General features: G+C 39.2%; 3 protein-coding genes across 4 annotated transcripts in view; 2 read left to right on the plus strand and 1 right to left on the minus strand.

The window, feature by feature from the left end:
• LOC118737404 (aldehyde dehydrogenase 9) overlaps nt 1–2,744 on the plus strand; it is an 8,809-nt gene extending 6,065 nt beyond the window's left edge. The window contains exons 2-6 of one of the 2 annotated variants that reach the window (XM_036467870.1): nt 445–549; nt 680–780; nt 877–1,448; nt 1,525–1,874; nt 2,234–2,744. In XM_036467870.1, coding sequence (XP_036323763.1) covers nt 445–549; nt 680–780; nt 877–1,448; nt 1,525–1,874; nt 2,234–2,272 — 1,167 coding nt within the window. In that variant the 3' untranslated portion in view covers nt 2,273–2,744. The remainder of the gene's footprint in view (nt 1–444; nt 550–679; nt 781–876; nt 1,449–1,524; nt 1,875–2,233) is intronic. The other variant, XM_036467869.1, reaches the window with a different exon arrangement.
• LOC118737405 overlaps nt 2,629–15,039 on the minus strand; it is a 36,308-nt gene continuing 23,897 nt past the window's right edge. The window contains exons 3-7 of the mRNA XM_036467871.1: nt 5,836–6,105; nt 5,598–5,771; nt 5,219–5,360; nt 3,505–3,660; nt 2,629–3,439 (exon numbers count right to left, since the gene is read on the minus strand). Of these exons, the coding sequence (XP_036323764.1) occupies nt 3,013–3,439; nt 3,505–3,660; nt 5,219–5,360; nt 5,598–5,771; nt 5,836–6,105 (1,169 nt within the window). The 3' untranslated portion in view covers nt 2,629–3,012. The remainder of the gene's footprint in view (nt 3,440–3,504; nt 3,661–5,218; nt 5,361–5,597; nt 5,772–5,835; nt 6,106–15,039) is intronic.
• LOC118737406 (mitochondrial import receptor subunit TOM40 homolog 1) lies at nt 10,793–12,307 on the plus strand. Its single transcript, XM_036467873.1, has 3 exons — nt 10,793–11,202; nt 11,291–11,841; nt 11,903–12,307. The coding sequence occupies exons 1-3, from the start codon at nt 10,921–10,923 to the stop codon at nt 12,021–12,023; spliced, it is 954 nt and encodes a 317-aa protein (XP_036323766.1). The 5' UTR covers nt 10,793–10,920; the 3' UTR covers nt 12,024–12,307.

A 15,039-nucleotide genomic window follows, 5' to 3' on the forward strand; every position in this document is an offset into this window, starting at 1 on the left:
GTTTCGGCAGTGTGTCTCTGATGGTGATTCGGTCAATATAATTTCTTTGGGTTAGTTCATTGGTCACCCAAGAGCATCGAGCGTTTTTGAGTAACCTTTTTTTTTAGACGTTTCCGACTCCGTCGTCGACTCCCTTGTCGTGTCGATTTTCCTTTATACTATGTATAGATTATGACTGTGAATAGTCTTCAAACAAAGTAAGTTTTTTATTTACATACATTATTTTCATTATTGTAATTTTATATATTCATATGTGCAAAAACATACATATGTACATACAAATTAATGATCGATGCTTCCCGCAAGAAATATTTACGCTTCACTGAAAACATTTCAAGGCCTGTCAATGGCCGTCGCCCATACAAAAGTTGCGTTATCAGTTGATATTGAAATACAATATTAAATACTAAGTTATTCTTTATTTGAACTGTTTATTTCTTACAGCTATTTATCAACAATGAGTTTGTCGACGCCGTGTCTGGTAAGAAGTTTCCAACTATCAATCCTGCCACTGGTAAGCTGATAGCCGAAGTTGCCGAGGGCGATAAGGTGAGTGTGCAGAAGCTATAAAGCTCTGTCATTAAATAACTAAATTGTCATTAAATAAATAAATCATTTTATTCAACAATAATGCAAATTATAAGTGCAACGTTTTCTATTTTTGTATTATCGCCCGCAGGCTGATGTGGACTTGGCCGTGGCTGCTGCAAAAAAAGCATTCCATAGAAACTCCGAATGGCGCAAACTGAGTCCATTGCAACGCACAGAACTTATCAACAAGTATGTTTTTCTGCGCTTATCTTTTTCTTAATATATAGTATTTTTATTTTTTTTTTTCTTATTCTACCCAATTCTACCCAACACGCCCATCTACAGGCTCTGCAGTCTCATGGACCGCGATAAAAATGTGCTGGCCAGCCTTGAAACGCAAGACAATGGCAAGCCGTATGCAGAGGCCCTCTTCGATGTGGAAGTCTCTATTATGACACTGAAGTACTATGCCGGCTGGACTGATAAGTATTTCGGTGATACCATACCCGCTGATGGCTTTGTGGCAATGACACGCAAAGAACCAGTAGGTGTAGTCGGTCAAATCATTCCGTGGAATTATCCGCTGCTCATGTTGGCTTGGAAATGGGGGCCAGCGCTCGCTGTTGGTTGTACGATTGTTATGAAGCCAGCTGAGCAGACGCCGATTACTGCATTGCACTTGGCTGCCTTAACAAAGGAAGCTGGTTTTCCTGCGGGCGTTATTAACATCATCACCGGCTATGGTCCGACAGCGGGTGCGGCGATCTCAAGCCATCGCGATATACAGAAGGTCGCATTTACTGGTTCCGTAGAAATTGGCCGGATTATCATGCAGTCTGCTGCTAAATCGAATTTGAAGCGCGTATCGCTAGAGTTGGGTGGCAAGAGTCCAGTTGTCGTGTTTGAAGATGCTGACGGTAAGCTATTGTTGGCTACAATTAGATCGATTTTTTCTTTTAGATGAAACAATATTTTTTTTTTCTTTAAACATAGTTGACATGGCGGTAGACATCGCACACGAAGCGCTTTTCTCCAATCATGGTCAGAGTTGTTGCGCTGGTAGTCGCACCTATGTGCATGAGAAGATCTACGATAAGTTTGTTGCTAAAGCTACTGCTGCGGCCAAAGCACGCAAGGTTGGCAATCCTTTCGATGAATCCGTAAAGCAGGGTCCCCAAATCGATGAAGAAATGTTGAATAAAGTTTTGGGTTATATTGAAAGTGGCAAGCAACAGGGTGCCAAGCTTCAATGCGGTGGCAAGCGAATCGGTAACGTGGGCTACTTCATCGAGCCGACGGTGTTCTCTGATGTCACTGATAACATGAAAATTGCTCAGGAGGAGGTAAGATTTTTTAATCCGTTAAATTGAATGGTATTAGTAGCAACGGTGAAAAGTTTGGAACGTTTCTTAATGTATACAACGGTTGAAAGAGCTTTGCCCGCGGGCAGGCCGATGTCCACCGCCGACATAGAACCTCACAAAAGGCTTGTCAGGCCATCAGCCCTTTATTCAGCTTTATGTTTAATATTGCGGTGTAAGCATTAAAATTCACAAGGCTTAGAGTGGAGTTCTAATCTTACGGCAAATGCGTTTTAATCATCAAAATAATTGTGGATCAAGATACGAAAAAATTAAGTTAAATTTTTTAGATTATTTGTTTAATTTTCGGATATGTATTTCAAGACAAGAAAATCTCGCAGCCCATTTTTTTATTCAATTACAGATTTTCGGACCAGTAATGTCTATATTCAAATTTAGTAGCTTCGATGAGATCATTGAGCGTGCCAACAACGTTGAGTACGGCTTGGCCGCTGGCGTTATTACCAATGACATCAACAAGGCAATGAAATATGCCAACAGCGTAGATGCCGGCTCTATTTGGATCAACTGTTATGACGCAGTGCTGCCACAAACACCCTTTGGCGGCTACAAGCATTCCGGCATCGGACGTGAGTTGGGTAAAGATGGATTGGATAATTATCTAGAGACTAAAACTATTACCATGAAATTGAACTAAGCCACTTCCATATAACAAACAATTTCACACAATTTGAATAATATTTTTTATACACACATTTATGTACATATTTTACTGTTATCAGCTGTAATATGTAATACACGCACACAGTGGTTAAAAAAAAAATGTTAAAAAATATACATATAAAAATTAATAAATATTTACTTAAAATAAGAGCAGTGAATGCAAACACACGTACATAGTTTTTGCTTGAGTTTGTTCTAGTTGTATCATTTGTTTTAAATACGTTTAATAAAACAAAATATCTTGCCGCGGTATAAGAGGGAGTGAGTAGGAGAGAAGGTAGATTCATAATGATGAAAACGTTCGCGGTTCGATTGTGCAAATTCCAACTAAACAAAATACCTGAGATAAAACCTTGTTGTTCACTATTTATGTACTATGAATATTTGCGCTTTCGCTCTGCCACACTAACGTTTCCTTAATTAAACCTCTTTCAAACTAAACTACTCGCTGCTGCGACTGCGCATATGGCCTTAATCCCAGCTGTTGTTGCTTGCCAGTTTCGAGTAACGGCATTGCGACCTCACTTAAATTTGACTTGGCACTCTGAAAATCATCCTCGGATTTGTTGCGTTCATTGCGTGGCAGTAAAACTGTCGGCGATTGCGCCGTATCCAACAGTACTTCTGTAAATTCAGGTTCCGGTCGACTAAGGCGTCGCGCCAACTTATTGTCATACAACGATTGCACATCCATGAGTTGGAAGTCAATTGCGAAGAAATATCGCAGCAACATCAGCAATAGCGCCAGCAGCCATAAAACCAATGCGAACATGTAGGCGAAGCGAAAGAGATTCAAATATACATCGTGTTTCAAATCGTGTTGTCGTATGAGGGGACGCAGTACAGAGATGGCCTGACCACAGCTGTTGCAAAAGAAAAAAGTTTTAACAAAATAAGGTATTAGTAAATATGAACTGAAGGCACTTACGTGATGGCATCGGGCTTTGTTAGGTTTTCACGCAATCCATTACAGAGATTCTTCAGATATGAGCTGGCCAAAATTGTGTAGATTAGTGTGCCCAATGTCATCAGCGAAAACACAAGAATTGAGGGTATGACAATGCGCCAAGGTTTCGGAAGTCCCCTGTAAATACAGGCAAGTGTTTAATCCAAGGGGAAACTTCAAACTGATTTATGTACGTATAAGGAAAGCCTAAGATTTGTTTTCATCACTAATTTCGAACTTCACCGAAATGATCGCGAATTATTCCAAAAACGGTTCTGAAATAGCCCAGTAGTGGTTCTGAAAAACAAACTCTTGAACTTGTCCCGAAATGATCTTGAACAAGTCTTGAAACGGTCCTGAAATGGTACCTAACCAGTCTCAAAATATTCCTAAATGAGTCCAGAAGTGTTCCTAAATAGTCTTGAATAAGCTCCGAAACGCTCGAAAAAGTAGTGAACTTCGAACAAATCTTGAAACGGCCCGCAATGGTCCATTATTGTTCTCAAAATGATCCTATGTGAAATAGTTCCGAAAATGTCCTGAACACGCCCGGAAATTTCGCCCCTTAATATATTTTTAATAGTGCAGTTTATTTGTAACTTGCTATTATGTATTTGAAACTTGAACTATCTTAACATGAAGTAATTTCGGCTGTAAAATCTATCACTAAATTAAGAATAAAAAACTAAATGAGGAAGCACCGTCCAACGAGTGAAATTTTCGAGAGCTTTCACTATACCGTGTTGATTCGATCTCATATTTTTCGGCTGGCCGAAGCAGAGACTGGAAACTCTATGTCCAACCAGATGGACTGAAAGCCATGAAGAGGTATCAACATACATCGAATTGCATCCTTTTATAATTAGAGCTCTAGAAAAAATAATTATCTCAGCCGGAAATTACAAGCACCTGATGAAGATCTTGCAGAAGCAATGAGGTTAGCCGACGACATTTTAAAGGAATTTGAAGAAATGCGACGGGATTCAGAAAGAAACTTGCATTTCGAAAAGAACACGTAGATGAAGTATGTACCAACCTATGTAGGTACAGAAATCAATTATCTTTTATTAAAAAATTTAATCAAGGACTTATTGATTCATCTTCATGGTCTCTCCGCGACTCTAGTACATAATTTCTATTACACCCACAAAACTGTCTGCAGTAAATATGCAATTTTCCATGCAAGTTCATTAACACTAACTTTCTAATGTAAACAACATATGTATGTAAGTTTGTATGTATGTGCATACATTACCCTGTAGAAAAAAATTATCAATCGACAAAAATAAATTACTTGTAGTTAGCTTTTTTGTGGGATTTCTACAAAAAGTTTTCGAATTGAGGATAAATACGAGGCAGATCGAAATTTCATATTATCATTTTGAAGTTATGTCTGACGGAATTCCAATATAGGACTACCTACTGCAGAATATGTAAGCAAATATGAAATGTAATAAAATAATTAAGGTAAATAAATAAAAATTAATAAATAAAAAAATATAAAATATTTTGTTTTTACTATTGATATTTTATATCCAAAAGTAGTTAGTTACATCAAATGCAGAGGTAACCACCCCTGCCTCATAGAAATATAGTTAGCTTTCGTCAAAGAAAATATACAACTAATAGCTCTTTTTTAATCAACATAAAGTTAGCTTATAGTTAGATACATTTCCTGCAGGGTACAAGCACTCACCAATACTTTTGAACGCCTGATTGAAATATTAAGCACATTGCTGTCCATATTATTGCAAAGATTTCCGACAAAAATGGAAAACTATAAATGAATTGAACGGCGGCGCTTTGACGCCAACGAGTTTTATGCACATCCAGCATCACTACAAGAAAAAAGAATAATTATTAACTTTTAGGAATGTGAAAGAAAATTTAGAAAAAAAAACTAATTAGATAAACATCAGCAGTGTAAGCGAAAATATTATAAACATTAGCAATACGCTAAAGTAAATATTTACGAAATTTTAAATGATGTAAATATTTGCCGACAGCAAAGTCTTAAATTCTTATTTTATACACATACATACATACATACATACATACATATGCAAAATACATACTTGTAGCCAAAAAGTGGCGATCATGTGTCATATTGAACTTCACTGGTGGCAGTGCGGTTGTGCTATCTTCCTCAGACGCCCCCTCGTCCTCCTCTGCTTTACCTTTGTCTTCATCGGGACGTGCCAGTTGGAAAATGTGATAGGTTTTGCGCACTTTAGGCTGCTTTGTTGTGGCTGAGAATTGAGGAAAAAGATTAAAGCAAAGATTAAAATGTATTTATGTACAACGCAACTTTACCATTAACATCCATTGGCGTAGGCGTAATATCGTCTTCAGCAATTAATACATTATGCAAAGCCTTATCCGTGTATGTGTCGTTTATTAGTTTACCCAGATCATTGTAGAAAATCTCTTTGGAATGTTCATCCATTTGTAGAAAATCTCTTTCTCGAAATGCTAATTTCGCACCAAGTATGCCATGATAAAAATCGCCAGAGATTATATGTATGGTGATACTCCAAAGAATGGAGGTTAGTGCAAGAATTACCATAAGACATATTACGGCATCTGTAAAGAAAGAAGGAATATGTATTGTTATTTATTAAAAATATTGAAATGTCATTTAATTTAGTTAGGTTATGTTAGGTTAGGGCAGGCTGACCAGCCACTGCGCGTCTTGTTGCTGAAAAACATTCATAAAAGTTTTCTTTGCTAACTGGAACACCTTTTTTTGTTCCCTCTTTTAGCGGCTGCCTCCAGACTCGGTAGAAAACCTATTCCCAGTAGGCAGAGGCGCAGCCTACCAAATATTCACAGTGGATATGCTTCACAGTGTTCTCATTGTCGTTTATGTGTTTCTAATGTTAAAGACGCAAATTAACATACATACATACACACAATCATATGTAGAATAGTTACTATATGTATATCACTCTCATTTTCCGCCGACTTAGCTCGGCCAACTATCAACAGCTGGTATGAAGGCATTTTTACTACTCATTTGTTGTTGTTGTTTTTTTTTTTTTTTTTCAAAATACACTGCAGATGTCTATATAGTAAATTGTTTGCCTTAAGAGCCACGCTATGCTTGAACAATTTGTAGCCAATTTGAGTGCACAAAATAATAAATATACCCGTTGAATGCTTAAAAACAACAACAAACAACTAGAAACACAATACAATTTTTCCTTTCCTTCGAAATGTCGGATCTGTGTTTTCCGGTAAAGGAAAAAAATTCATAAGTTTATTGATTTACTAGCCAAATGTTTTTTTTTCGGTATTCCAACTAAGTACATATGCATGTATGCACATGTAAGCCCAGCAGGAATTTTTATTACTTTGGTCTGCGGTTATGAGCAGCTTCTACTGAATATATTTTATTTACAAAGTGCTCTACGAGTTTTTTGTAGCAGCGGTCGCCTCTCGGCGGGCATTGGAAAACTTCCGATTGTATTTCTGTCATCAAAAAATTTTCCCAAAAAGAAATTTACTATGCGGAGGCGGCGCAAAATTGTAGGTTCCTACATAAAAGATATATTTAAATATACTCTTCCAAACCCGTTCCGATGTTACTCAGGATAAACTAGCGTATGCTCCCTCAAATGCAATTAGCAAGCAGATTGTCTACAGTGTTTCAAGCCTTAAAAAGAGTTTGTAAAGCGAGTTATATTTTTCAGACAACCAATCGCCCATCAAGGCCCTATCCAACGGAATGATCAGCAGGCACGTCAAGTAGTATTTAGACACTCTTCAACTCTTAGCAGAAATAATATGGCAACACTGTGTTGCGTAAGAGGTCACTGTGTGATCGTCTGTCTGTCCTTGTGAAACCGGAACGATTTTGCAGACTCAATTGGGCTTCTTTCGAGACTTGAACCTACCCCCAAATTGACTTAAACTTAACTTTACTAAACTCTTTACGGAATATTACTCTAGTAAGGCTATTCCTCCGATAGATAGTATATAAACAGCATCGAACATCAGGCTGTTCACTGCGCTGTCACATGCACCAGTTTGGCCTGGCCAGTGGCCATGTATATTAAATGCTCTTCCTGCCTTAAAGACGTTGGAACACATTCGGTATGATTGTTCAGCGGTGGCCATATCTAGATTAAAACACTTGAATTCATCCACATTCGAATCCCTTATTATCAAAAATTCGTCCACGAAGGGCGGTTAATATTTATAAGGAAAGCGTTAGTAGCTTTGGCAGCCAGGGTAAGGGACTTATCATAGGTATGTATATAAAAGATCTTCAAGAACACGGTATTACTTGTTAACGAAATTTTTGTTGCTATTTCGCTAATGATGTACTTGAATTTGGCCGCATATATCGGAACTACGGCTGGGTATATATATGTATATATATAAATGTTCATATACATACACATAAGTATTTATACATTTGTATATACATATATATATACACATGTCAGGCACAAGACCAAAACAAATGCATGCATGCGTATGCCAAGAAAACAATTAAATTTTTAGTGATTTGTCGATTCTTCGACGTCAAAACTATAAATCTTAAAGTTTGCACATTGTGCATTACACCAAACCAACTAACAAGGAAACAAAAACAAAATCGCTGCATGTCTTAAGAACTTTTACAAAGCAATTTTGAAAAAAAAACGCCGAACCTAGGGGTCCTCTTTATACATCTTGCGGAGACATACGGTGGTCTGAAGAGGACAGGGATATGTTCATACATATATACTTATACATAGGGTAGTGGGGATTCATTGCTGCTCTGCAAATCTGCAAATTTACCGGACCCCTCTATGATACGTAGAAGCTTTTCGAGGGAAAGATAATGTTGCCCTTCCATTCTCAAACCCAGCGATCGCCAATTGTGCCATCTAAGTCTGGCGAAGGGCGGACAGCGGCAAAGAAAATATTCTGTGCCATCCGCATCTTCCAAACAAGAAGTACGAAGTGATGGTGCCTAGAGTGGCCATATGTATGACGTCTATATGCATTTTGCCCCGTAATCAAACCAATCAGAGCTAGTATGTATATCACTCCTTCTTTGTGGCCTTTTCAAGAAACACTTGGTTGTTTTGCAGGTGTCAATACTACACCCAGGGCTCGCATGAGCTTTATTACCCGATGCTACCGATATGCTTAGCCGAACATTTGGTTCCGGTGCAATAGGACGCCAATTCATCAGCCAGTTTGTTGTCTTGAACACCGTAGTGTCCCTAAATGCACACAATTTCCAGCTCATTCGAACGGAGTTCAACCTGAAATTAAATTGCACGACTTTTTTTGAGATATTTGAGTGATTTCCAAAGCCTTTAGAGCAGCTTGGCTGTTACTGCAGACCCTGATATCATGTCCGCGCCACCTTTCGCCAATTATCCAGCCTGTTACCTTCAGTATTGCAAAGATTTTTGATTGAAAGACCGTTGCGTTGGCGATATAGGTGTCAAAAACAAAGGATAATACGGTGACAATCTTCCGAACAACTTTCGCTGCCCGGAACTTCGGTCATCCTGCCACAATCCAAAAAAATACAATCGGCACATCGTCTTCATTGCCTCCTTTTGGATCGTTAAATCCAAAGGTGCTCAGTTGTACTCATGGCACCCGTAATGCCTATGCACACACTAATTCGTCGCCTGTTTAACATAGAAACCGTGCTTTTGACCAGTGCCACCATACCATAGCAGAGTACGTGACGATTGGTCTGACTAAAGCCATGTATGTATAGCGAGAATATCATCTGCCTGAGCTCTTACGTAGCTGAGCTGTCCGAAAACTTTCAGCGCTCGATTTACCTTCAGCTTCGCAACTGGATATTTTACGGAAAGGCTTAGCTTTGCGCATGTAAGCATTCGAAGGTTAAGATAAAATGCACAAGCCATCAATCTTATTTAGGTACCTTCCTAAGTGGTTTTCCTGATGACCGTCATCCCCGTAAGCTTCGATGTGAATCAAGACCACAAGATAGGTAAGAGAACCGGAGAGGGGAGGATCTTACAGTACTGGCTAACTAATCAAAATTTTGTAAATTCTGCACTAATCTGTGGTGTCTTCTAACCAGACGATTTTTGAAAAGAGAATCTCAATTGGCAGAAAGGTGTAGTTAAGGTTAACACCAATTTTCAAAGCGTGCTTGGGATTTCGCTCACCCAAATCTAAGGCTGTAGAATGGCGCACATTGTCTGCAGGTTCTTAAACATAACGGTGTTAAATTGAATAGATTAGGATGTGTTCTGCTCAAGCCAAACCTGAGTCTCCTTTTTTTCTCAGCTTCCCTGGCAAACTATGGTACTAAATGCATCCTTCTAGCAGGTATTTTATATACCCAATGGGATAGTAAAGGCGTCGCGGTCATCTAGTGGTTAGAAGTACGCACTACCATTCCGCAGGTCCTAGGTTCGAGCCCAGTTTCCCATAAACATCAAGAAAAGTTTTCTCTAATAGCCCCGGAAATTTTTATGGAGGTTTACCTTCTTTGAACCATTAGCTCTTTCAAGCCCCTTAAGACCACGGGCCCGGTATCATGGCACCGGTTGATTCCTGTCTTTGCGAGCTGCCTACCTAGGCGTCATGTTCCGGAGCATTGGAGGGTGGTCAGAATTGTGTTCATTCCTAAGGCGAGTAAAGACTCTAATGTATCACTCAGAGACTTCATCGATTGATACCGACTTTCCGTCTTCCTTTTAATTCTCTCTGGCAGGGTGAAGTACCATGGTTTGAACCTTGAGAGTAAGCTTTCTTAGAAGTACTGCAGGCCTTTAATTTCTTGTTGTAGAGGGGCCATTGTTAAGCGCTGGGGTATTTCGACGAAAGTAGTTCTTTGGCTTTATGAAACTATAATAAGCCAATCTTATTATATGGGCTACTCGTCTGGTGGAACGCACTAGACACGGCCTTCATTGTCAAGCTGCTAGAAAGGGTACAAAGAGCCGCCTTAATTGGAATAAGTGGCCCCCTCTTCAACTCGAATCGCCTATAGATATAGCTGGCAGAGCTGCCGCTGCGCGCACCTCAGTAAGGCTAAGTGGGGTGGGCTTTAAGTTCGCCTCGACCTATGGGCCCACCGGTATCTTGGTAACAATAATTACTGAACGTCAAGTGCTTTGAAATAACTATGCGAGTTTAATTCACCATACTGTTAAAAATTTTCCAACACTTCACATTGACGTTTTCAAAACATATTGTCGTTATTCAAAAACAAAATAATCACAATTTTTGAAAATTATTTTTCCAATTTTGAGTATTCTTTTTAGAAAGCCGCCAAAATACGGCGAAACCGCTAAAAGGCCTCGCCACGAATAGTGTTCATTATATTTTTTATTGATCTACAATATTTTTTGCAAATAAAAAGCGATATTAAACGTATATTTCCTGAACCGATTTACCACTTAATTCATGACGTGCGATTGGTGCCCACAGAAATGTACACAGCAGTTTCCAGCATGCTTTCAACTATACCCCGGCACTACGTACAGAAAGAATCCCGGCAGTATTCACGAACTACACAAACTGGCACAACGCATCAAACCAACATATTACGATGGCATCGAGTTGGACTACGCACATCGGCTAGCCGCTAACAAAACTGCCACATGCAATTGGGTGTGGAGTCATACGCGTCCCTCAGGATTTCGTTTCGGTGGCATTTACTCGCTACGTTTATATGAAGATTTTCTAGTATGTTATCTAACCCCGTTCGTATTGTTTCTATTTACTTCGAAGAATAACATATGTAACTGTTTTATCGTTTTCAATTACCCAGCAGCAAACGCCCACAATCACGGCCGATATCAATCCAACCACATTGGCTTCAAATTTTAGCATTGTCTTTTACCCGCACAGCGCATTGCGTCTAGAAGCTGCCATGCAGCGCGCAGCCGAAGATGTGGAGCTACAAACGCAGACCACCATCGAGCTGACACGTCCATCGACAACGCTCACCTGCAACATGTACAACGTGCGTTCGAATAGCGGTCGTAGCACCATATCACTGATGCGATCTATAACCGAATCGTGGGCGTTGGGCGCTGAATTGCTACTTGAGTGGACCGATCCGCGTTCGCTGATGGCCGATACAGCAATCGCTGCACGCTACTCGAAATATAACTATCAAATAGCGGCATCTGCATCACGACAGGGCATCGACATCAGCTACTGGCAGCGTATACACGAGCGTATTCAGATGGCGACCCTGCTGGCATGGCATCGCAAGACTGAGAAGACCATCGCCACTATTTGTTATCAATGGGACTTTGATGACGCTGTTGTACGCAGTATGGTCAACTCGGATCTCTCTGTGGGCTTTCAGTACTATCGGTAGATTGATATTTGATAGGAAAATTGGTGGATTTAATATTTTTTTTGTCATTTATTTTAGTTCACTACCGCATATACCATGTGGCATGGGTTTAAGTGCGCTGATTAGCTTAGTGACCAATCGTTTTGCATTCGGCTTAAAATTCGTTCTTGATCCCAGCGGGCAAAGGCGTGGCGACTGAAAAATATCACAGTGTGTGGCAATTTTTGCTATTCAGCTATTGAAAATTTAGCATCTTAAATTTACTGAATATTCATTAAACCACAAGGCTCTATATCCTTTAGTACTTTTCGTTAATCTGAACGGCGTCCAAAAGAGTCTGAGTGCAAATTTTCCAATCAAGACGCACCGTCGGGCATCGTTTTGACTTTGGTTAGTAAACACCTTATATTGGATCTCCCCTTTAAAATTTTCGTGAAAGGGTAACAAACGAAGGGACTTTGAACTTTTATTGATCATTGGCTGTAGCCGAGTGGTTAGAAGTGCGTACTAAAACAGGTTCGCTTCCTGATTTGTGCAGGCAATGAAAAATTTCCGATTACACATCTAACAAGTAAATGCTCTAAGTTCCACCAGTTACCTGTGTAAGGTGGTTTTTATGATTTGCGGTATGTCAGAGACAGCAGTCAACCTGATACAATCGGTAGGGATGTATCTAGCCTCAGTCTGGCAAGGGCAGCCACTCGCAGAGCACTGGGGTCCTGTTGGAAGTCATGCCGATCTTCGCAGGATGCGAAGCACGTACCAGTGCCCTATGCTTTCCTTGCAGTACTTTCCTAATCGCTAATTCGAATATCTCCTCTGTTTTTAAGTGGTTCATAAATATCTCAGATCTATCTACAGCTTCACCTCTGCTCAGCATTGGAGTGATATAATTCCGTAACTCCGCTTTTGAGTTCCCTGAACGTCGCTCCTACAACCGCTTTCTCATTCCTGTATATGTCGCTATGTCAATGGAGCCATTTTGGGGTAATTTGGAGATGATCAGAAATTGAGACCAACTGTCTCCTACCGCCTTCCACTAGTCGGGACATAAATTGCGGAAAAGGCACAAGCACTTTATTTACTCAGCATTTTAGCAGACATGCTACATACGACCCTCATGTATAGAATCTTCGCTGACATTATCACTACCACCCTCAAAGCCCATTGAAGAGGCTATAATGAACTGTAGTAGTCGAGAGTTATCAATCTTCACATATAATGATTAAAAGTAGTATATATTCCTGAGGTAATTATCTTTACAAGGAAACATAGACTTCCTGCAGTTTCACCGTAAATTTGCCTATACCTGTAAATGGCCATCAACTCAAAAGGAAAGTCACCTTAAACATCTATGGCACTATGTAAGTATATGCGGTTTAGCCACGCTTCTTTACTTCCAACTCTAGGGGTAATTTTGACCCAGAAATCGTCTACCCGCCCCTAAACCCACCTTCGATAGGCCCTTTAAGACGAACATCCCGTCAAGAAAAGAGTGGCAAACATCACAAATTATCCGTCAGAATTCCGGTCCATCGCAGCGTTTATCAGGCTGAAGTTCTAGCTAGAAAGGATGTGGCTGTGGTCCTTAATACACATGCCGTAACGAAGACTACGACTAATATCTTCTCGGGTAGCAAGGCGTCCCGGGAATGCCAGGCAGCTCTAAATTATATTAGCCCTGTCTTCAAAAGTCAGCCTTATCTGGGTTCCGGGACATAAATATACAAATTAAGGATTACAAATAATATTATTCAAGAGGCCAACAGGTCATCGCTTGATGAGGGCACTTGTATAGCAACCAGGCTACAATGTTCGCAAATTGATAAGAAAAAAAAAAAACGAAAAAACTATTCAGCCCTCTCAAGAGAGGGCATTTCGATGGGCATAGCTAGTTTAACCGGTGATTTCCTATTTGCTTGGTACTCTTCGAAATTAGAAATATTTTCAATGAATATTACTGAAGTCGCAGAGATGGGGAACAGTATTTCACAGTGGTGTCACAATGGATCCACAAGCTCAAAGTAAATTGGTCATATTAACTGACTGCGAGTATCTGGTTGACTCCTTGGTATTCTCAAACGATGTTTTGGATGGTGTCTTGTGGAAACCTGTAAGGGTAAGAAAAGCTTCGATTTCAAAATATTTTATTTTCCTCGCTATGATCGATGGCATTTCGCTTAATATTTAAAGGTATTTCAATTAATATCTTTTTAATTAGCCATAACAAAACGAACTTAAAGTGAGTCGTAAACTCGTGCAGAAGCCGTGCAGACGCAATCGGAAATTTGTTTTCTTGACAAATTTCAATTTAAAATCCTCATACAAAATCTACTTTGGATAAATTTTTTTCTGCACTTCACAAATTCTTTCTCGAATTCAGGACAAATAAAATGACGATCAAAATTTTATATTATCATTTTGAAGTTATGTCTGACGGAATTCCAATACAGGACCACCTACTGCAGAATATGTAAGCAAATATGCAATGTTAAATATAAATTAATTAAATAAAATTGTAAAAAAATTAAGAAATGTTTTTTTATTGATGTTTTATGTCCAAAAGTAGTTCGTCACAAGTTAGTTTACATGTAATGCAGAAGTATCCAGCCAGTTAGCTTTTTTCGAACAAAATATATAGAGTGCTCACAGTTCTATATTATCTACTGTGTTAATTTTGCCACCTGGTAACTTTAAAACATTTCACCATGTGGTAGCTTTGTTTGTTCTTTGTTCCGATACTAATTAGAGATAACAGTTTTGATCAAAATTACTCGACTTTGTCTCATATTTTTGTTTTGTGAAAAAATGGAAAGTGAAGCAGAAAAACATAAGGTGGGCGTAATTTGAAAGATTTTTAAATATATATCTGACTATATTTGTTTTACTGACAATTTGAGACACATATGTGAAGGGTTGCCCACAGTTCAAATGTGTTATCTTGTTAAAGTTACCACCTTTTAACTTTAAAAGCAAACTGTGAATACCCTAATACCGTTAATAGTTAGCACTAGTGTTGGCGTAAACAGACTAAAGTAAGGTATAAGCTAACGTCACTCCCTGCTGGGTATGTACATCTAATGAATATCATGAATGACTTAAGAGAAGACAATTTAAAAAGCTTTTATACATACATATGTGAGTAGAGTATGTATATAACTAGCATATCTACGGTGACCATCCGTCCTGTATTATACGGGACAGTCCTCTTTTTT

Source organism: Rhagoletis pomonella, unplaced genomic scaffold (genome assembly GCF_013731165.1).
Source record: "Rhagoletis pomonella isolate Grant_MI unplaced genomic scaffold, Rhpom_1.0 Rhpom_scaffold_00004, whole genome shotgun sequence".
Lineage (NCBI taxonomy): Eukaryota > Metazoa > Arthropoda > Insecta > Diptera > Tephritidae > Rhagoletis > Rhagoletis pomonella.

What these genes read in the sequence shown, in the direction of transcription:
- LOC118737406 (XM_036467873.1), top strand. Translation starts at nt 10,921, where the DNA reads ATGACGTGCGATTGGTGCCCACAGAAATGTACACAGCAGTTTCCAGCA. An exon ending in GTTTATATGAAGATTTTCTA is followed by an intron (nt 11,203 to 11,290) that starts GTATGTTATCTA and finishes ATTACCCAGCAG; the next exon opens with CAAACGCCCACAATCACGGC. An exon ending in GTGGGCTTTCAGTACTATCG is followed by an intron (nt 11,842 to 11,902) that starts GTAGATTGATAT and finishes CATTTATTTTAG; the next exon opens with TTCACTACCGCATATACCAT.